Below are 24,255 nucleotides of genomic sequence, written 5' to 3'. Positions count from 1 at the left end.
GGTTAAATCCACTGTCAGAAATCTTGTGCTGATGTTTGACAGTGGGTTTAACTTTGACAAACAATAGACTCTGTGGTACAGTCAAGCTTTTATCAACCACGGCTTTTAGCGAAGGTGAACTCTTCGTGAAGCCATTCATGCTTTTATCAGTTCTCAGCTGGACTATTGCAGTGGACTTTACGTTGGAGTCTCCCAGTCTTCCCTCAGTTGACTTCAACTGGTTCAAAATGCTGAAACATGTCTGCTAACTAATATGCATAGATGTGACCACACCACCCCAGTCCTCTACGCTCTGCACTGGCTTCCAGTTTGGGCTAGAATTCATTTTTAAAATTCTTATGTTTGTTTTTAAAGCTCTGACTGGTTTGGCCCCACCATACTTAGCCGAACTGCAGACACATTGGGACCGAGCCAGAGTCTTGAGATCTTCTAGCCAGTGTGCACTAGAGGTTCCGAGGTCCAAATTGCTGTGAGCCAATTATTTGACTTCTGTTGAGGTCACATGATGTTATTGTCATAACAGATAGGTGTGATAGACTTAAGTCTGACAGAAGAGCAGACGTCTAGTCAGAATACTGTGTTTCATCGTCTCACTTACTTCCTGACATATGTTCCTTAATGTATTTTGGATTATGACCTCTGATTTGAGCTTGACCTTCAACCTGTGACCTTGACATAACCTGAGCTATGAGAGAACAGCCCACTGAGTTTATCCACCAAGTCTGATTGAAACTGATCTTTGTGCAGACAGACACACACAGACACACACACACACACAGAGACAGTCAGACAGTCAGACAGACACACATGGACACACAGACAGAGACAGACAGTCAGACAGACAGACAGACAGACACACACACACACAGAGACAGACAGTCAGACAGACAGACAGACACACATGGACACACAGAGACAGTCAGACAGACAGACACACACACACACACACACACAGAGACAGTCAGACAGACAGACAGACAGACACACACATGGACACACAGAGACGGACAGACAGACAGACAGACAGACACACATGGACACACAGAGACGGACAGACAGACAGACAGACACACATGGACACACAGAGACGGACAGTCAGACAGACAGATAGACAGACACACATGGACACACACACACAGAGACAGTCAGACAGACAGACACACATGGACACACAGACAGAGACGGACAGTCAGACAGACAGATAGACACACACACACACACACACACACACACACACACACACACACACACACACACACACACACACACACAGAGACAGTCAGACAGACAGACACACATGGACACACAGACAGAGACGGACAGTCAGACAGACAGATAGACAGACACACATGGGCACACACACACACACACACACACACACTGACAGTCAGACAGACAGACAGACACACACACACAGACAGTCAGACAGACACATGGACAGAAACAGACAAACACACCAAATAGACAGACAGACAGACAAACAGACAGACAGATACACGTGGACACACAGACAGAGACGGACATACACACGGACAGTCAGACAGACAGACAGATGGACACATGGACAGATAAACAGACAGACAGACAGACAAACACACAGAGACACACACACACACACACACAGACAAACACACGGACACACACACAGACAAACACATGGACACACACACAGACAAACACACGGACACACACACACAGACAAACACACGGACACACACACACACACAAACACATGGACACACACACAGACAAACACACGGACACACACACACAGACAAACACATGGACACACACACACACACACACACACACACACACACACACACACACACACACACACACACACACATGGACATGATTTCGGCCGTTCTGTCCTGTCTGAGGCTGTATTTTGGATACTGCTGCTTTTCTGCAGCAACATTTGTGTTAAATATTAATAAGTGCAACCCTGGACACGCACGCTCGTTCGCAACGCAACGTTCTACACAGAGTGATGCAGCGTGTCCACTCTACAGTTCCCCTCCAGTGTGTGTGCACACACACACACACACACACACACACACACACACACACACACACACACACACACACACACACACACACACACACACACACACACACACACACACACACACACACACACACACACACACACACACACACACACACACACCTGAGCTTTTGCTGCCACTTTGTGTTCAACCTGCAAATTGCAGTCTGCAGGAACAATGACGGCATTAATCTGATCGTGCACAAAAAAGTGCATATGGCTGCCAAAGTGCAACAGGGGCAGACAAACGCGTTTTTGAACATTTTATACCATTAGCTCTGACTGAGGCGCATGCACGTCCCTTTGCACGTGACACTAACAAGCCACTTTTTGGGGGCTTGAACCAAGTGCAAGTGGGACCAAAATGTTGTCATTATATTGTCATTCAAAATGAATATCTGATCATTTCTTCAGATGTCTGGATTTTGATCTAACATCTATAAACTTTAAGAAGGTCGTATTTATTTATTTATGTTTTGAATACAGCCCACGCGACCCTGTCATTAGTGACGTCACACCCTTCTGTGAGGTTCGTCAAGTTAGCCAGAAGGCAAACACGTTGTAGGTGATCCACTGAAAATAAAATGACGTGTTTTATTCTTTTTGACGTTTTGAATCGTATTGGTTGCCTTTTAAAAACAAAGAAAATGCATGCTTTCAGTGCAAAGGGGAACTTCCAGTGTAGTGCACAAATAAGGAATGCAAGTTATTTTTCCTCATCTGTCAGGACAGGAAGACGGTATTATCATCAGGTCTGTGAGTGCAAACATAATTTACAATTTAATTTCGACAAATCAGCATCGCTATGAGGTGAAATTTTTCCATTTGCATTGCTATTGCCTGCAGGGCTTGGACAGGAAAAATGTAGGTGAGTGAGTGAGTGAATGAATGAGTGAGACTATCCCAGTCAGCTTGACAACAACAACAACAACAACAACAACAACAATAATAATAATAATAATAAACTTATGAATCATTTTAAATGAATGAAAATCAACAATGTGCTGAACATAACTCCAGAACAACATTAAACAAAGACGCCCTTATCACAGAGTAAAAACAGTTAAAACCATAAAATAATTTTGTATAAGCAAAATAATTAAAAGAAGCTAAAAACCATACAACTCATGATAGACAATAGAAAATAAATAGGTCTGAAAAGTGTCACTGGAAGTTGCCTTTTGAATCCCAATTATGCAGGCTGCTCCACAATGTAGGAGCATGACGGGAAAAGGCTCTAAAACCTGCAGACTTCTTTTTAACCTTTGGGACACAGAGCAAGTCCACATCCAGCACACGCAGGGTACGAGGAGGCACATGACACAAAATCAAGAACATATTTGGGTACATGCATTTAGAGCCCCATATGTCAGCTACAAAACCTTGAAATATGCTCTTTGAGTCACAGGGAGCCAGTGAAGGGAAGCCAAAGAGATGTGATATGATTAAACCTCCTGGTTTTTGTCAAACCTCTGGCAGCAGTATACTGTACCAGCTGTAAACATCTCATACTCTTCTGTGACAGTTTGGAAAATACAACATAACACTAGTCAATTCTGGAAAAGACAAAGGTGTGAATCAAAATTTCTGTATCCACCACAATTCTGTATCACCACAGTGATAAATATGATCACTGCAATGTCATGAACATGAAAAATGGGCATTTGAATGACCTCACTAATGTGCAAATGAAAAGACAGTGACGGATCAAAAGTCACGTTGACGTTTTTAACTTTCTTGCATTGATAAATCAGTCACCAAGTGAAAATAGGCCAGTAAGATCATTTGCAAATTGCAGACATCCAGTTTTTTCCACTGCAACCACACAAGCCTCCAGTTTTGGAATCTGAACCACAATGTCTACGGAGACCAGCATATACATGTGGAGGACATCAGCATAACATTGAAATTAGATTCCATGGCTCTGAATAATCTGGTCCAGAGGTGCAACGTACAAGGAGAACAACAGAGGACCCAAAACAGAACCCTGATGTACCCCAAATTCCATAGCTATAAATTCAGATGTTGTGCCATTATAATGAACACATGACAAATTAGATCTCAGCTATGCAAGCACCCTTTCAGAAATACTTTTTTTTTATTTCTCTCCAACAAAATATCATGGTCAACTGTATCAAACACTGTGATCCAGCAATAGCAACAATGATGCAGAATCTGTGTCTATGGCCATCAAGAGATTGTTCACCACTTTTGTGAATATTTAAGATAGATAAGATATTCCTTTATTCATTTTGAATGGGGAAATGTACAGTGTCACAACACCCATGGTAATTTTAGAAGTGGGAGTGTGTGTCTTCTTCTCCAATGGTCATGAAATAGATGGGATTTGTGGACCCCCCCCCTCCCCCCATCCAACCCCCCATCCTGGACACCAGCATGGACTCCTAAAATTTACTGTATATTTGTATTGTCAAGTGTGTCTGTAGCATAGCGCAAGCAGAGGGTCGCCCCTTTGAGTCTGGTCTGCTTGAGGTTTCTTCCTCAAATCATCACAGGGAATTTTTCCTTACCACTGTTGCCTGTGTGCTTGCTCTAGGGGTAGGAAAGGTTAGACCTTACTTGTGTGAAGTGCCTTGAGGTAGCTTTGTTGTGATTTGGCACTATATAAATGAAATAAACTGTAATTGTGCAACAGCAGGGCAGCTTAAACTCTGAAAATAGAAGGCAGGGAAAATACTTAGGCATGGTAAATCATTCATACATTTTCTATATGTGCTTACTCCAATTAAGGGTTACAGGAGAGCCTATCCCAGTAATCACAGGGCGAGAGACAGGGTACAGGACACCAGGGCCACATATAGACAGACAAACGCATTCACACCTACAGACAATTTAAAGACTTCAGTTCACCTAAACTGCATGAATTTGGGATGTGGGAGGAAGCTGGAGCCCCCGTGGGGGTACCCTCATGAACACGGGGAGCACATGTAAACTACACACAGAAAGAACCAGCGGGATGCGATCTCCCAACCTTCTTGCTGTGAGGCAACAGTGCTATCCACTAATCCACCATGTTGCTTATGGCAAATCGAGGAAATATATATATATAAATATATATATATATAATAAAAACCAAATGTTTAAAAAAAACAAACAAATGGTAAATGGCATCACTTTGTAACACTTTGTATCACTTTGTAGGAAAAACCCTAATTGCATCTGCTGAACTTGAGTACAGCAGCAGCAGCAACAATAATTTTATTTTGAAAACCGGATGTTGTTTCTTTTTGATATCCTGTCGTTTTGACAGCTTCTGGAAGTGAGGTGTGTAGAAAAGAAAAATCCATTTCGAAGCTAACAGGGCTATCGAGCTAGCAGACGAGTGTCTGTGAGCTACAGGAGCCTTTGTTTTGTTGTTGTGTGAGCCGCTGAGATGACGGAGCTGAGGCGCCGAGGAGCCAAAGACGCCGAACTCCAGCAACACCCGTCAGAGGACAAGGTAGCATTAGCAGCCAGGCTAACTCGCGTTAGCGTCTCACTCATTCCAGATACCCGTTGAGAAAACACGTTGTTTTTGTTGTGGATGACGCGCACACTTTACGCAGAACCACAACGAACTGTAATTAAACACCAAGAAAGCGAACTCGTCTTCAAAACACCTGACTTTTAAGTTCTTCCGACAGACAGTCTTCACTGTCTTCCTGTGAAAACAAGCAGGTGATCGTGCACCTTTTTTTTTCTTAAAAGTGCATCCTGCAATAAGGAATAGGTGCCGAATTAAAGAATATGTATCATTCTTTAACTTGAGTTTTTTCCAAGCAGACCTCTCAAATTGGCCTTAACTAAAGCAGCAACAAACACATATATGAATGTGGTTTGGTGAGCTAGTTTGCAGCGAACGTAGTGATTTTTGTGATGGTGTTTTGAATTTCAAAGACAGTCAGTTTTCTGCACGGCAACACGAGTCAGAGGGCAGAAACAACAGAACCATTAGTCAGCTTCACTGACACGGTGTTATTGATGCTAATATCGTCGTTATTAATGTGCAATAAGCACTTCTTTGTGGGTTTTATGTTGTATTCCAGTGAATAGACGGAGTCAGAAGGGGGCGTGGTTAGTAAAGTGTTTAGTGCTCACTTTTAGACCTCTGCAGACCAAACTATTCATCTGGCCCAAAATAATCTGCTGAATAAAGGTCTTTTTACGTCGAGACTGATGCAGATAAATCAGATGCAATTGTACTTTAAAAAAAAAAACTTATTTTTTCTTGCAAATATGTACTTTATGTCGTGTCTGATTTAAAATAAATGACTTTTTGCTGAAACACTGTTTATTGCCATACTTTAAATCGAAGTACTAATGACAAAAGCATTGCCTTCACTTTTAATACAAATTGGGCCCAAATTATTTTCTTTGAAGGGCCAAAAAAATATCTTGACAAAGGTCCACAAAAAAGAGAAGAAAAACATTTTTTAAATAAATTTCAAAATAACAAAAACTCCACTCTTTTATCTGTTCAGCAATAATTTATTAATTTGCAGAGAGCTTGTTATTTTCCGGGGCGTTGTGTTGGACAAATGTGGCTCGTGGACTCCACATTGGGCAGTCCTGCTTCAGTAGGTAGAAATGTGTGTATTTGCATGCAAAATACAAATAAGCCTGAATTTTTAGGAATCCAGTCTTTAATAGGTTTATACCGCTGGCAGAGTTGGATTTTTTGGCAAAAATATATTGTGTGATATAAAGTGCCACAGTGACAGATAAAAATTGTTAGTTGCTTGCTTGGTTATCCAAACTGGAAAATTGCATTCACCTGTAACAATGTCTTCTTCACACTATGGTTATTGATACGGGGGCTATGCACTGGCACCAGTGGGCCTCAGGGCCTTAATTTTCTGCTGAAATCTTGTTATGGTAAAGTACTTTTATTTCTATGGTATATATTGCAACTTTCCAGCTAATTTTATTGCTAGGAAGCCATTTTTGTGGGGAATTTTGTGGCTATGATCTCTGTGAGATCTTACAGATGTCAGGAAGGAGAACGTTCATGTGTGCATGTGCACGGTGCTACATTCAGTGTGGAAATTTAGAAGATCTTGCTGACAAGGAGGAGTTGAATGAAGGTCTTAAGCCTCTGCACTGACTCATTTTGAAAAATCAAGTAAAAATATAACTGGGCAATTCTTTATAAATTGAATTGCTAAGACAGCAAAATCTGGACATAATTTAGCTTGCCATTACATTTTTTTTATTGTAATTCCGTTATCACAAAATTGCCCAATTCTAACACACATTAGTATTGACAACTAATATGACAGGCCTGTGTTAGTATTCACAACAGTTCGTGCTTGGGAAGGGGTGGGGTGTTTGTGTTTAAATGGAAGTAGCACCTATTTTTATCTCTGGAATCCTGAATGATGGCTCCATATTGTCTCCATAGAAACAAGCAGGAAAATGAAATGTGTGTGTGTATGTTGTGCGGTTTTAAAAATAAAGTGCTTTTCACACAGTTTGAGGCAGGGATTTTGTTTTTTGTTGAACATGGTGGGTGAGTGGTTAGTGTGCTTGGTTTCAATGCAGAAGGTTCCTGGTTCAAACCCCACACTTCTCCATGTAACGTGGAATTCCGTCACGAAGGGCATCCGGTGTAAAACCGAGTGGAAAAACAAGGGAGCAGCCGAAGGGACTTACTTTTATATTCAGAAAAGTAAATAAGCAGTGTAAAGTACGCAAACCGTACAGATCTTGTCCCCTGATCTTGCTGTGTGAGTTCCCCTCTGATCATCCATGCCATGTGCTTTCAGTATTTCAAAATGATTTCTAAAATGTGTTTAACATTGGACATGTTTGAATGTCATTATAATTTTCACTTTGGACTGTGTTTTGTAGGATTAATGCTATCAAGAGTCTCATGTGGTGCACAATATGTGGTGTGTGTGATGTGGCGTACAATGACTTTTTTTTTTTGAGTGGAGGGGAGAAGGGTCTGATTCTGAAATGTTACCAACATCCCTTGGGTATTTATCTGATCATTATAACAGTTTTTAACGTACTGTAGAAAAACTGTTCAATAACTTGTTTCATTTTGCTTAAAGATTTCTTAGGAAGCTGCCTGCAGATAAAAAAAAATCATTAAAAAACTCTTATTGTTCTTGAGTCATTCTAAGCGCCCCACAAAGGCCAAAGACATTTTGCACATTTCTCACTTTATAGCAGAAAAAACTGCTCTGTATGTTTGACATTGATTCTGCATATAGAATATTTGACTCAGTGTCGACCTACACAAAAATTTTCATTGGACTTTAATCCAATTTGACCCAATTTTTTTCAGCTATTCCACAGAGTGGCTCCTTGGGTTGTGTTTGGAATGATCTTAGTGTCATTCCTGATTGCTTTCTTCTTCAATCTGAATTGTATCCATTGTGCTCAAACGTGAAAAATGGCCTCTGTGATCTTTGAAGTGTCATCATTGCACCGTGTTGTGAACTACATCAAAGAACATATGATGATGTAATCAAGTGACAAGGAAGAATAAATTTACAAAGTTAAAAGTAAAAAAAAAAATCCAGTGTCTGTGATGTTGTAGTGTTGTGTGCCCTTGCTGTAGCCTTCACGTGTGACACAGCTGACAAGCTGTGCAAGTGTGAGGCCAGAACACTGAGCCAAATTTGGTCAACACACACAGAAAGGCCAGAGGAGGACAAAGGAGGAGATGGATTGAATATGGAAATCTTTTCTGTTTTCATGTAAATGTCCAGCAATACAGGAACACCCTCTGGTGGTCGTTACCATGGAGATGCAGAGATCAGGGCTTAAAAAACCCCCCAAATTGGCCATTGTCACGATTCAGATGGTTCTGAGAAAGCTGCAATATTGATGGAGTTAATTTGGCGCTGTTTATCCCACATGGCTCTCAGTGCTGGGAATGCTGCTGGTGTTTCCGTTTCACGTACAACTGAAAAAAAAAATCATTAGTTAGTTGATCAACAGATAATCCGTTATTGTGGTAGTCATTTAACTCAAATACAAACTGCACTGTACAAGATGTTCAGGTGTCGGGAACACACACTGGATTGACTTTCACGCAGTTTGTTCTGTGTAAGTGTAATATCCTGGAAAACACAAGTATTAGATCAGGACTCAGTATTAGCAGATACTCAGTATTATTATATGGCTATGACGCTATGTGCACTCTGATTGGCTGATTACCGGTCAGATATTTTCCCATATCAGTTACCATGCCATTTGGTCCACAACGCATATTTTCGTTCCAAACCAAGAAGCTAACAACACGATTAGAAAAACCAAGTTGGATATGAACTTACTCCATATCTGTCTAAACAGCATTAGAAAATCACACAGATTGCCAGCTATTGACTGGACCATCTATATAAACAGCCGTATAATAAATGGATTATTAACCTCACTTGCTCGGTCTGTACGGGGATATTCGTGTTTTTCGCACGGACTTCGCTAAAGCTCGGTCTGTGTTGACAACACGTTGGTCTGATATTTCCCCGTATAGATCTCACAGTCGGTTAATAATCCTTTATTATTATATGGCTACAATGCTACGCATGCTCTGATTGGCTGATTTCCAGCCTGATATTTTCCCATATCAGACCGTTATCATGACAATTGGTCCACATCGCGTAGCACATTTACAAACCAGAAAGCTAAAAACACGATTAAAAAAACCAAGTCGGACATGAACATACTCCATAAATATCTAAACAACATCATAAAAAACACACAGATTGAGAGCTTACCAGCTAATGACCGGACCATCTTTTAGCAAGTTTGGAGGAGGTTTGTGAAGAAAGTGAAAAGGTCTGACTTCGAGCCCAAAACCGTCAGTAGTGTTCATATTTGGGCGATACCATAAATTCACCTGAATTGATATATGCAATAGCCATATAATAAACCTATTATTAACCTCGCACTTGGTTAATAATCCTTTATTGTATGACTCAGATTGGGATCAGGGGCAAAGAAACATGATCGGGGTATTGGGGCTTCCCGGTCATGTGCAGTCCTTGAATTCTAGAATACTGGTTATACCTGAAACAGTCAGTCAACAAATGGATATTGTTGACTATTTTGATGGCTGGTTATTTGTTTGATATTCATCAAGTAAAATTACAAAAGTATCTTGCTATTGTTTCATATTCTTCCATTGTTTTTGGAGATTGCAAATTTTTGCCTGACTGCTTTGACGTTGACATTTTCTGTAAAAATTCGTTGTTCTGTTGTTTTTGTCTGTCAGGGTTCAGACAGTGAACTGAAGGCGGAAAAAGATGGTGTGTCAGACAGCGAGTCCAAAGTCGACACGGGGGTTCCTGAGGTGCCGGTTCCTCCTGATGACACGCCAGAAGTTCTAAACAAAGCTCTGTCTGGACTCTCCTCACGGTACACTCGCACACAAATATTTCTATATAAAGCCTTTTGAGCCGTTATTGGAGATTTGCTATGGTATTCCCCCTTCAGGTTGTCATGGTTACACTGGCCAAAGCCTGAGTGATCTGACAGGGTGAACGTTCATCATTGTGTGTTTTGCGTTTGCAGCTGTCTTTCTTAGAGCTCCACTTCCTGACTTTTCCTGTGCAAATGCAGCAGCGGATGTGAACAGACCGGAATTCCATGTTCTTTTCAAACAACACAGACTCAACTCGTGTGTGACACTGGGTCGAGTGCGTGTTCTGGAGACAAATATTAGATCCCTGTTTCTTGCATGAGCACATGTTTTTTAAAGTTTAAATTCACTCAGACATGAAGGTTTTTATATTCGCCTCATTTTCTATCAGGATCACTCAACTAGGCAGCAAGTTTCTTTAAAGTTATTGGGAATATTAAGTTATTTCTTTTAATATGAGATGGTTTTTGATTTTTTTTTCTCTTTTCTCAATAACTCTGCTTCAAACATTCTACATGGTTGCTGTCACGTTTGTTCTTTCACTGCCTTCACTGTCTGGTATCTGCAGCCACACAGCAAAAGAATTGGATTCAGTGCACGCTCAGGAAGGCAACAGGGTCAGGAGGAAGCGCGCAGGGAAAATGATGGGTGACACCTCACACCTTGTTCATAATCAGTTTGAGAGACAGTTACAAAGGATCTTTGCAAGAAACAGTCTACATACATTCTTTATGCACAGCACATTGTTTTCTTGTGCAGCTGTGCCGCTCTGTGCACACCTGATCCCGTCAGGTCTCAGAAGGTCAGCAGAGTCGATCCTGATTGATTAGTACTGTATTTTATGTAGTACAAGTTGCACCAGAGTTTAAGTCGCATCTGTTTACAAAAAAGAAAAAAAGCTTCTTGAAGAGGAAAACCCTATGTATATTCACACTTTTTTTTCTGTATTTTCAGCTCTTTAATTTGGCATTTTTGTACATTATTGCAGTGTTGGTATTTATTTTTTCATTATTAAAGTTTATTTTGTTTAGTGCTTTGATTTCTGATAAAGTCCTGTATAAATAGTCATTACACAAACACACACTCATCTTCAACTGCTTAGTCCAATTAAGGGTCGCGGGGGACTGGAGCCTATCCCAGCAGTCATAGAGCATGAGGCGGGGTACACCCTGGACAGGACGCCAGTCTGTCGCAGGGCCACATACAGACAAACAAACACATTCACGCCTGCACGCACACCTACAGACAATTTAAAGTTTCCAGTCCACCTAACCTGCATGTCTTTGGATGTGGGAGAAAAACGGAGCACCAGGAGGGAACCCACACAAATTATTATCAATACCAACTGTGTGATTTTTTTTATTTTACTTTTTTATTTTTTGTGTGTATGTCACACTGGAGTATAAGTCGCAGGATCTCCCAAACTAGTAAAAAAAAAAACTAAAACAAAAACTCCTACGACTTATACTCTGGAAAATACCTTCCTTGGCTGGAGTTACACCAGGAAGAGCATCCAGTTGTTGTTGTCAGTTCAGCTGCTCCTGTTACTGTTCAAGATCACCACAGTGGATACAGTCAGATCCGCATTGGTAATTGGCACAAGTTTTACACCGGATGTCTTTTCTGACGCAACTCCAGTTTTACCTGGCGAAACACACACAGCCGCTGGTGTTCCAAAGAGGTCTACCATCCAAGTACAGAATATTTCTAGTGCGTCATAACGCACATAATCGAATAAAGAATTGTGACTTGGAAAAACTAGTCACATCTTGATTTAGAACTTATAGGTTCTGCATTAGACCTCATTGTCCTGAATTGCAACTTTGTTACAAAGTCAGATGTCCAGAAATAGGTGAATATTGTTTTCAAACCAGAATAGAGGAAAAAATAAATCGATCTCTAAACTGGGTAACAGGGGCGCTGCACCCCCTTGCTCTTGGTGTGCACCCTCTTACTGAAATGCCAATTAAGCCCCAAATGCCATTAGAGGTGTTTAAGAATTTTTGTTTTATTTATGTCAGAATCAGGGTTCTTATCCTTAACCATTGAAAATAACATCGTCTCTGTTTTGTTTGCTTCCCTCACCGCTGCTCAGTGAGTTGTTTTTGTCCCTCTTTCCTGCTGTCTGCAGGAGAAGGAGTCAGAGTGTGTGTGTGTGTGTGTGTGTGTGTGTGTGTGTGTGTGTGTGTGTGTGTGTGTGTGTGTGTGTGTGTGTGTGTGTGTGTGTGTGTGTGTGTGTGTGTGTGTGTGCATGCATGGGTGCGCATACACTGGAGGGGAACTGTAGAGTGGACACGCTGCATCACTCTGTGTAGAATGTTTGGAAAATAAATGGAATTTGTTTCTTACTGTTTTCTTCCAAACTAGGAACATAAAAGCCAGAAGGTACTGATCCATATTTTTGTTAAATCGCCATCTCTGGATCAGATCAGATCAGACTGCACTGCATGCACATTTACGTGGACAACATGACCAACTTATTACAAAGTTGACATTTTATATGAACTGGTGTAAGATTTTGGATGGGACTTTCACCAAATAGAGACACTGCTTACGATGATTTTTAATCTGTACAGAGTGATGCTTTATGACATGCTGTAATTTATGCAAAAATTAAACTAACTTTAAATTAACAAAATGTTGAAGATGGTCTGGTGCAACATGTGTCGTGACAAGTTAAAAAAAACACACACAAACAACAACAACAAAAAAACAAGCACTGTAGAGTGATAACGAGCTGTAATCCAGTAAAAAAAAAAATTTAATGGAAAAAGAAAGTTTGCGTTTACTCTGTCTCACGGCATTAACGTGTCTGAAGGAGCTCTCTGCTGCTCACAGATGAAAGTTACTGTATGTAGATTTTTGAACACAGCAGCAAACGCTATATCCATCCAATATTAATGTGTTTTTAACATTTTAAACATTATTTGTGACTAATATATAACATCAAATGACTTGAAATATCCAGTTTACTTGCCACCTCTGCTCTCCCGAGATTTGATATACCTTATGTACAAGGTCAGCTGACTCAGAGAACGAGATTTCTCACGACCAAATGACCTCACCAAAGGTTTCAGCAGCTAAATGCGCTTCAATAGCGGTATCATTTCTTAGTAAACTCATTCATTATATTTAAATAAATGTGAATCGGAATTGGCCGAGCTACAGGAGGTGGAATTGGATATGTGTCTATTGTTTTCAACCATCTAAATTTGTTCTAGTGATGGACGTAACTGTGTGTGTTTCTCTCAGATGGAAGAACTGGTGGGTACGAGGGATCCTCACACTAGCCATGATCTCCTTCTTCTTCATCATAATCTACCTTGGCCCCATGGTACTGATGATGATTGTGAGTACAGCGTGCTGTCACCGTGCTGGACACCTTGTGAGCTCAATATGACAGAAATCAATAATTAGGCGTTTTAGGTGAATATACTTTGTCATTTGCATTATACAGTACAGTCCTGGTTCAAGTTAATGGCATCCCTGATTTTCAAGTACATGTCAGAATATCTTCAGGAATAAATGAAAACTAACCAGTCTTGTATACTGAGGATAAAAAGAGAGCTATATATATCTCGAATCAATCAAATCAATTTTATTTATATAGCGCCAAATCACAACAAACAGTTGCCCCAAGGCACCTTATATTGTAAGGCAAGGCCATACAATAATTACGGAAAAACCCCAACGGTCAGAACGACCCCCTGTGAGCAAACACTTGGCAACAGTGGAAGGAAAAAACCTCCCTTTTAACAGGAAGAAACCTCCCGCAGAACCAGGCTCAGGGAGGGGCAGTCTTCTGCTGGGACTGGTTGGGGCTGAGGGAGAGAACAGGAAAAATACATGCTGTGGAGGGGAGCAGAGATCAATCACTAATGATTTAAATGCAGAGTGGTGCATACAGAGCAAAAAGAGAAAGAAACACTCAGTGCATTCATGGGAACCCCCCAGCAGTCTAAGTCTATAGCAGCATAACTAAGGGATGGCTCAGGGTCACCTGATCCAGCCCTAACTTAAGCTTTAGCAAAAGGAAAGTTTAAGCCTAATCTTAAAAGTAGAGAGGGTGTCTGTCTCCCTGATCTGAATTGGGAAGCTGGTTCCACAGGAGGGGAGCCTGAAAGCTGAAGGCTCTGCCTCCCATTCTACTCTACAAACCCTAGGAAACTACAAGTAAGCCTGCAAGTCTGAGAGCGAAGCACTCTATTGGGGTGATATGGTACTATGAGGTCCCTAAGATAAGATGGGACCTGATTATTCAAAACCTTATAAGTAAGAAGAAGAATTTTAAATTCTATTCTAGAATTAACAGGAAGCCAATGAAGAGAGGCCAATATGGGTGAGATATGCTCTCTTCTTCTAGTCCCTGTTAGCACTCTAGCTGCAGCATTTTGACTTAACTGAAGGCTTTTCAGGGAACCTTTAGGACAACCTGATAATAATGAATTACAATAGTCCAGCCTAGAGGAAATAAATGCATTAATTAGTTTTTCAGCATCACTCTGAGACAAGACCTTTCTAATTTTAGAGATATTGCGCAAATGCAAAAAAGCAGTCCTACATATTTGTTTAATATGCGCATTGAATGACATATCCTGATCAAAAATGACTCCAAGATTTCTCACAGTATTACTAGAGGTCAGGGTAATGCCATCCAGAGTAAGGATCTGGTTAGACACCATGTTTCTAAGATTTGTGGGGCCAAGTACAACAACTTCAGTTTTATCTGAGTTTAAAAGCAGGGAATTAGAGGTCATCCATGTCTTTATGTCTGTAAGACAATCCTGCAGTTTAGCTAATTGGTGTGTGTCCTCTGGCTTCATAGATAGATAAAGCTGGGTATCATCTGCGTAACAATGAAAATTTAAGCAATGCCGTCTAATAATACTGCCTAAGGGAAACATGTATAAAGTGAATAAAATTGGTCCTAGCACAGAACCTTGTGGAACTCCATAATTAATCTTAGTCTGTGAATAAGATTCCCCATTTACATGAACAAATTGTAATCTATTAGATAAATATGATTCAAACCACCGCAGCGCAGTGCCTTTAATACCTATGGCATGCTGTAATCTCTGTAATAAAATTTTATGGTCAACAGTATCAAAAGCAGCACTGAGGTCTAACAGAACAAGCACAGAGATGAGTCCACTGTCTGAGGCCATAAGATCATTTGTAACCTTCACTAATGCTGTTTCTGTACTATGATGAATTCTAAAACCTGACTGAAACTCTTCAAATAGACCATTCCTCTGCAGATGATCAGTTAGCTGTTTTACAACTACCCTTTCGAAATTTTTGAGAGAAAAGGAAGGTTGGAGATTGGCCTATAATTAGCTAAGATAGCTGGGTCAGGTGATGCTTTTTAAGTAATGGTTTAATTACTGCCACCTTAAAAGCCTGTGGTACATAGCCAACTAATAAAGATAGATTGATCATATTTAAGATCAAAGCATTAATTAATGGTAGGGCTTCCTTGAGCAGACCGGTAGGAATGGGGTCTAATAGACATGTTGATGGTTTGGAGGACGTAACTATTGAAAATAACTCAGACAGAACAATCAGAGAGAAAGAGTCTAACCAAATACCGGCATCACTGAAAGCAGCCAAAGATAACGATACGTCTTTGGGATGGTTATGAGTAATTTTTTCTCTAATAGTTAAAATTTTATTAGCAAAGAAAGTCATGAAGTCATTACTAGTTAAAGTTAAAGGAATACTCGGCTCAGTAGAGCTCTGACTCTTTGTCAGCCTGGCTACAGTGCTGAAAAGAAACCTGGGGTTGTTCTTATTTTCTTCAATTAGTGATGAGTAGTAAGATGTCCTAGCTTTACAGAGGGCTTTTTTATAGAGCAACAGACTCTTTTTCCAGGCTAAGTGAAGATCTTCTAAATTAGTGAGACGCCATTTCCTCTCCAACTTACAGGTTATCTGCTTTAAGCTGCGAGTTTGTGAGTTATACCACAGAGTCAGGCACTTCTGATTTAAAACTCTCTTTTTTACAGGAGCTACATCATCCAAAGTTGTCTTCAATGAGGATGTAAAACTATTGACGAGATACTCTATCTCGCTTACAGAGTTTAGGTAGCTACTCTGCACTGTGTTGGTATATGGCATTAGAGAACATAAAGAAGGAATCATATCCTTAAACCTAGTTACAGCGCTTTCTGAAAGACTTCTAGTGTAATGAAACTTATTCCCCACTGCTGGGTAGTCCATCAGAGTAAATGTAAATGTTATTAAGAAATGATCAGACAGAAGGGAGTTTTCAGGGAATACTGTTAAGTCTTCAATTTCCATACCATAAGTCAGAACAAGATCTAAGATATGATAAAGTGGTGGGTGGACTCATTTACATTTTGAGCAAAGCCCAATTGAGTCTAATAATAGATTAAATGCAGTGTTGAGGCTGTCATTCTCAGCATCTGTGTGGATGTTAAAATCGCCCACTATAATTATCTTATCTGAGCTAAGCACTAAGTCAGACAAAAGGTCCGAAAATTCACAGAGAAACTCACAGTAACGACCAGGTGGACGATAGATAACAACAAATAAAACTGTTTTTTGGGACTTCCAGTTTGCATGGACAAGACTAAGAGTCAAGCTTTCAAATGAATTAAAGCTCTGTCTGGGTTTTTGATTAATTAATAAGCTGGAATGGAAGATTGCTGCTAATCCTCCGCCTCGGCCCGTGCTACGAGCATTCTGGCAGTTAGTGTGACTCGGGGGTGTTGACTCATTTAAACTAACATATTCATCCTGCTGTAACCAGGTTTCTGTAAGGCAGAATAAATCAATATTTTGATCAATTATTATATCATTTACTAACAGGGACTTAGAAGAGAGAGACCTAATGTTTAATAGACCACATTTAACTGTTTTAGTCTGTGGTGCAGTTGAAGGTGCTATATTATTTTTTCTTTTTGAATTTTTATGCTTAAATAGATTTTTACTGGTTATTGGTGGTCTGGGAGCAGGCACCGTCTCTACGGTGATGGGGTAATGAGGGGATAGCAGGGGGAGAGAAGCTGCAGAGAGGTGTGTAAGACTACAACTCTGCTTCCTGGTCCCAACCCTGGATAGTCACGGTTTGGAGGATTTAAGAAAATTGGCCAGATTTCTAGAAATGAGAGCTGCTCCATCCAAAGTGGTATGGATGCCGTCTCTCCTAACAAGACCAGGTTTTCCCCAGAAGCTTTGCCAATTATCTATGAAGCCCACCTCATTTTTTGGACACCACTCAGACAGCCAGCTAAACATGTCACTCCCGGTCCAATTGGGGAGGGGCCCAGAGAAAACTACAGAGTCCGACATTGTTTTTGCAAAGTTACACACCGATTCAATGTTAATTTTAGTGACCTCCGATTGGCGTAACCGGGTGTCATTACTGCCGACGTGAATTACAATCTTACCAAATTTACGCTTAGCCTTAGCCAACAGTTTTAAATTTCCTTCAATGTCGCCTGCTCTGGCCCCCGGTAGACAATTGAATATGGTTGCTGGTCGCCAATAACCAGAGTTTGATCCTCGGTGGGTGTGTTGCCGAGTGGGGAAAAACGGTTAGAAATTTGAACGCATTGGCGGTGTACACGAGGCTTCTGTTTAGGGCTACGCTTCCTCCTCACAGTCACCCAGTCGGCCTGCTTTCCCGGCTGCTCGGGATCTGCTGGAAGGGAACTAACGGCGGCTAAGCTACCTTGGTCCGCACCGACTACAGGGGCCTGGCTAGCTGTAGAATTTTCCACGGTGCGGAGCCGAGTCTCCAATTCGCCCAGCCTGGCCTCCAAAGCTACGAATAAACTACACTTATTACAAGTACCATTGCTGCAAAATGAGGCCGAGGAATAACTAAACATTTCACACCCAGAGCAGAAAAGTGCAGGAGAGACAGGAGAAGCCGCCATGCTAAATCGGCTAAGAGCTAGTAGCTGCGCTAAGCTAGCGGTTTCCTAAAAACACACAAAGTGAATAATGTGTAAATAATTTAGAGGTGATTCAGCATTGGGAGTGCTTTAGTTAAGGCACGTGAAGATTACACTGTGAAACAAATCATTATCTAGTTAACTAGATCAATCTAACTGCGCAGATTAAACAGCTAACAGATACAGCAAAACACCGCTGTGCTCTGGAACAGGAAGTGATACCGCAGTGAGAGCCAACCACCAGTAGAGGCAAGCAAAATTATATATATGTGTGTGTGTATATATATAGTGAATAAGCAGTTAAAAGCAGTCAGCCACTTTTTATGCAGTAAAAACCATCATTCATTGGTTAATTCAAGTCATGTGATCACTGACCATTAAGCACAGATGATTTTTATTTGTATTTTGTTTGAGAAACTAACTTAAATTCATCACATGGTTGCCAATAATTATCATACTGTTATGTTTCGGACGCGGTCGGAGCACCGACCCAGCGTTTGAAGGACCAAGCATAAAATAAGCAGAGCACGGTTCAAAGGATAACAGAATTTAATAAACGTAACAGTGAGTGATATTAAACAACTAAACAGTCCGCGGTCTGGTGAGGTGAAAACACGGCGTGCTCTCAGCAGCGCAAACGGTCCGGAGCCACAGCAGTTCGGACACAGGGACCCCGCCGACACCCCCCAGGTGGCCGCGACAAACCGAGTCTGTGAAGAAAGAAAACATGAGGTGAGTCCAACTCCACACAGAGAGACACAACTCAAAGGTGCACGCAATCAGCAAACACTTCCTGGCTTAAATCCATACATCAGCTTCTCACCCTGCAGGCACGGAACAACTCAGTTCAAATCTCCACTGCAGCAGAAGCTGATTAGACAATTAACATAACGTGACAGCTCACTAACACAAGGTGTGAGGGACACCAGATCCACTGTCATTACTTCATAAAAGTCACCAAAACCAAATTACCTCAGGAAGTGTGCTGAAGAGCGTGAGACCTCACCCAATCCTCCTTCACAGACTGTGGCGTCAAACCTGGAGCGATCTCTGCGTCCGTGATGGTGAGATTGTTCTCCTGACGTCGATCTCACACGTCTGCTCACAAGGTTGAGTCTCTGGCAATCACACACTGTGCATTCAAGGTTTAAATGCAGCAATCTCTGATTAAGACAAAATACACCACAGCTGTGAGTCCTGATGACCTGCATGTGATAACAAGCCTCAGGTGTTCAGGGTGAGGTCCTGATGCTCAGCCACTCAGTCCTGAATGCATACCACCTGGTGGGAGAAAAAGAAAAGAAAAACCAAGCCAGCCAAACACCCCAGCCCACAACACATACATTTCATGTCTATTTTATTTTCTCAATTTGAAATTATGAATAAATTTTTTTGTTGTTGAGCAACTTATTGTGCCCCTAATCTGCTCACCTTTGGTGCTGAACCTGTAGCGCTTCACATGTGGGCTAAAGAAGAAGAAGAAGAAAGATTGATGGGACTGACATTCTGATTTATTTTAGGTCACTGAAGCACTGCAGCATGAGGCAGAATGTAGATTTTTGACGCCACACTTGTCAGGTCCCTGATGACGCTGTGTTTGTCTGCAGGTTCTCTGTGTTCAGATCAAGTGCTTCCATGAAATCATCACCATCGGCTACAGCGTGTACCACTCCTACCATCTACCCTGGTTCAGAACACTGAGCTGGTGAGAACACACCCACATATTTTATAGAGTCCGCAAGTCTCAGATCCTCATGTGTTCCCGACTTACTGTTTTGTGTCTTGCTTTCTTTTCCTGCAGAATTCCTGAGGTTTGTTTGGTAACTTGTTTAAATGTTGACTGGTTGTAGATGATAAGCATGAGAAGTGAGAATATTGAGCTCTGCGCTGTAATTTATAGAGTCATAGTTCAGCGGTGCCTGGTAGAGACACATGTCAGAAAAACCTGTTAAAAAAAGTTGCTCTGTAGTATTGAATTTTGACAGCATCTTTGACGTTGTAATAGTGCCTCTTCCTGTGATCTAGGCTGTTTATCATGGAAGTGACTGTGAGTATACGGGTGGTAGTGAGGAAGACACTTGCACATGGACACTGTTTTCCCATCAGTAGGGACATGAGGAACCAGAAGTTAAAGCAGCGAGTTCCTCCTGACTCTTGGCTAAGGTCCTTAGTCTCCAACTTGCTCCTCATGTAAAGTTGAGCGCCTTGTATGACATAGGTATGTGAAAGGGTGAATATGAGGCATCATTGTAAAGCACTATATTCAAGGATTCCTTATTGTTGTATTCCACCTAATGTGATGCAAAATTACATTTCAAAAGGTCCAGAGGGTTAAATAAACTAGACTAGGAGAAATATAAGTAAACAGACCAAGAACAAAAAGCAGTACAGCTACAACGAGCAGCATGGCAGAATTTTTGGCAAAATACGGTTGTGCAAAAGTCCAGTTATTTTGCAAAATACAGGTGTGTAAAAGGTTGATGTATTGTGCAACCAAGATATTAAAAGATGTGCTAAGGGCTAAGAGCTAAGGTGCTCCCCCAGAATGCAACAGCCTCTGAGAAGAAGCTGTTTCTCAGTCTGGTGGTTCAGCACCTGATGCTCCGCAGCCTCCTGGATGACGGGAGAGGAACAAACATTGTGTTTGCCGGGTGGGTGGGGTCTTTTTTTAATGTTGGAGGCCCTTTTCCTGCATCTGTTTGTGTATATGTCCACGATGGTAGGGAGGCTGCCTCCCACAATCCTCTGTGTGGCAATCACAACCCTTTGCAGAGACTTCTTGTCTGCTGCGGAGCAGTTGCTGTACTGCACAGTGATGCAGGAGCACATAACACTCTCCACCACGCATCTGTAGAAGGCCCCTAGAACAGAACTGTCAAGTCCAGTGTGCCTCAGCCTCCTGAGGAAGTACAGGCGCTGGTGTAACCAGGGAAGAGGTGTTGTTGCTCCAGGTGAAGTCCTTGGTGAGGTTCACACCTGCTTCCTCAGCTGCTCCTCTGATGTTCGGAGGTGGGTTGGGGGGGGGGGGGGGGGCAGGATTTTGTTGCTCCTAAAGTCCACAGTCATCTCCTTCGTCTTCTTCTCGTTGATGTAGAAGTTGTTGTTTTTGCAGCAGCCTTCCATGTGTTCAACCTCTCGCCTGTAGCTGTTTATCGCTGTTACTGATGAGCTACATCATGACTGTGTCATCAGTCAACTTCACTATATGACATCCTGGGTGCTTTGCTGTGCAGTCATACATGAGCAGGGTGTACAGGTGGGGGCTCAGCACACAGCCCTGGGGGGAGCCAGTGCTGAGGGTGATGGAGGCGGACATGATCTCATGGCTCTTTACAGACTGCAGCCTGTCCGTTAGAAAGTCCAGGACCCAGTTGCAGAGGGAGATCATGAATCCGAGTGTGTTGACTTTATGCACGAGGGTCTGTGGCATTATTGTGTTGAAGGCAGATGTGAAGTCCACAAAGAGTAGACATATGTAGGAGTACTTGTTCTCCAGGTGACTGAGGGCACCGTGTATTGATCTATTTTTTGCGGTGCGCGTACTGGTGTACGGGTGTAGCGATGTTGATGGAGTCTTTGATGTGTGCCATGATCAGCCTCTCAAAGCACTTCAGGGCTACCAACTGATAGTCACTCAGGCCTGTTGCTGTCGAACCTTCGGGGATGAGGATGATGTTGGCAGTTTTTAGGCAGGTAGGGACAACTGCCTGGGACAGAGAGGTGTTCAGGATGTCCATCAGCACCTCAGATAGCTGGTGTGCACAGTCTGTCAGTGCCCGCTCAGGATGTTATCAGGGCCTGCAACTTTGCAGTGGTTGATCCTCTGGAGGGTCTTCTTACTGCTGCTGGGGTCATGCTGAAGGTGTGGTCAGGCTGGAGCCAGCAGGGACACTTGGGTCTTCAAAGCGGACATAGAAGCTCTTCAGGGCATCCGGTGGAGAGGCGTCCAGGGGGCACTATGCATTCCTGGTGTTGTAGTCTGTGAGCCACTTGGTGCCCTGCTACATGCTGCATGGGTTGTTGGAAGAGAAGTGGCCATGGATCTTCTCAGCACATGCGGCTTTGGCCCTCATGACGCGTGCGTTCAGCTCTCTCCTGGCTGCTCTGAGTGATGGTGCATCACCAAACCTGAATGCTGTGCCCCTGGCTTCCAGGAGAGCCCTGACCTCTCTGTGTTCAACCAGAGTTCATGCAGCCCTCTTTACCAATTTCCAAAATGAATCAGGCTGTGCAGGAATGGCAGAAGTACAAATCAATTTGATTTACACAAACCATCTTCTGTGTCTATTTGTTTGTGATTAAAAGCAGTTTATTCTCTTCATTCAGCAACAACATAAACTCCTCTCTGCGCCCATTTTTACTTTGAGACCAAATTGGTAACAACTTGTGTTTTAGCTGGCTGTGTGTTTTTTTTTTTTCTGAGCATCATTGTTCAGGTGCAGTCGTATTGTGGCTGAGCGCGAGACCTATGAATGCATGTACATGGTTCCTGCACAGCACTGATGTACAAGCTGACAGAAGCCAGGTTTTTAATTTTAATTTGCCATTTTATTTGCATTATTACATGTATCCTCCCAGAAGATGGACACTAAAGTGGGTTGTGTGCTTCATTGATAACTCAATGCTTTGCTATTTGATACACAAGCTCCATGTGACCCTTGTGACGTGTTTAAAAAAAAAAGGTCACGGTCAACACTTTTTTGCCGCAATAACACATCACTGCTTTCAGGCATTGCTTACATAGACATACTCTATGGAGCAAAGTCACCGGTGAGTTGGCACATTAGTGCTCTGTGACCCTGGTGACCTCTGCAACCCTTGTGACCTGGTTAAATCACAGTCAAAACCTTGTCACTGCCATAAGTCATAAACATGCACTAGATTGAACCTCTTTAATTATGTGTAAATAATGCTTTAAACTTGTTTTATTCCAAATATAATTTATATCAAGTGCTGATAAATTGTGTATCTTGCCATCAAACATGACACATAGTGCAGCTACTTCTTCCTGCAGGTATTTTGAGTGTTGACTCTGTTTAGCTGTTGCAGGTGGTCACCAAGAGATCTGAGTATTTGCTTCCTCCCGACACCCCACAGGTACTTCTTGCTGTGTGTCAACTACTTCTTCTACGGTGAGACGGTGACGGATTACTTTTTCACTTTGGTGCAGAGGGAGGAGCCACTTCGCATCCTCAGCAAATATCACCGCTTCATCTCCTTTGCCCTCTACCTCACAGGTACCAACACCAGGGGCCCTATCTTGATATCTATAGTTACTGGTCTTTTATGTATGTGTGCACGCTAGTGCCCCCAGCACATCTATATGTTGTAGAATGGGGTCACATGAATTGTTCACTGTGATGATGTGTCGCTCCATCTGCTGTAGAGCAGGTTGTGTGTTCTCTCTTTGTTGGCACCAGGCGGTGATTGATGCTGAACAGGATGTGGTGAGGAAGGAAGGAAGCACTCTGACTATTTCTTGGGTTTAACATTCAAGATGAAACCTGCGTGATGAATTTTTCTCACATTCTGCCAAACGGAGCAGCTTTGAAGTGCCAGAAAACAGTCCAACCTGCAGATGAAAAATAAATGAATAAATTTCAGGTTGAAAGTGGAGCCTGTAAAATGGATGATGTCAGCTGCAGTCCACAGTCTCTTTTTTCCCCCCTTTCACATCTGTATATCATTGGTACCATGCCTTGATAAAGTACACAAAATGCAAAACTTATAATGTGCATAGTTTCTCCAGTCACAGCCACAGAAGCCTATAATTTCTTCTGGGTTGTCTGGGTGTCTTGGTGGCTTTCCTCACTCTTCTTCTTTCACAGTCACTCAGTTTTTACGAACTGTCTGCTCCACACAGATTTACCATAGAGTGCCATACTGTTTATATTTCTTTATAACTGATG

General features: G+C 41.9%; 1 protein-coding gene across 1 annotated transcript in view; it reads left to right on the top strand.

The window, feature by feature from the left end:
• The first annotated feature begins 5,296 nt into the window (after window positions 1–5,296).
• The window catches only part of cds2 (CDP-diacylglycerol synthase (phosphatidate cytidylyltransferase) 2), a 46,097-nt gene continuing 27,138 nt past the window's right edge, over window positions 5,297–24,255 (top strand). Inside the window, exons 1-5 of the mRNA XM_034171232.1 lie at window positions 5,297–5,510; window positions 10,278–10,420; window positions 13,677–13,773; window positions 19,954–20,051; window positions 23,444–23,583. Coding sequence (XP_034027123.1) covers window positions 5,445–5,510; window positions 10,278–10,420; window positions 13,677–13,773; window positions 19,954–20,051; window positions 23,444–23,583 — 544 coding nt within the window. The 5' untranslated portion in view covers window positions 5,297–5,444. The remainder of the gene's footprint in view (window positions 5,511–10,277; window positions 10,421–13,676; window positions 13,774–19,953; window positions 20,052–23,443; window positions 23,584–24,255) is intronic.

The sequence above is a fragment of the Thalassophryne amazonica genome, chromosome 5 (assembly GCF_902500255.1).
Source record: "Thalassophryne amazonica chromosome 5, fThaAma1.1, whole genome shotgun sequence".
Classification (NCBI taxonomy): Eukaryota; Metazoa; Chordata; class Actinopteri; order Batrachoidiformes; family Batrachoididae; genus Thalassophryne; species Thalassophryne amazonica.
Note: the sequence above shows the minus strand (reverse complement) of the source record. Positions and strands in the feature narration are given on the sequence as shown.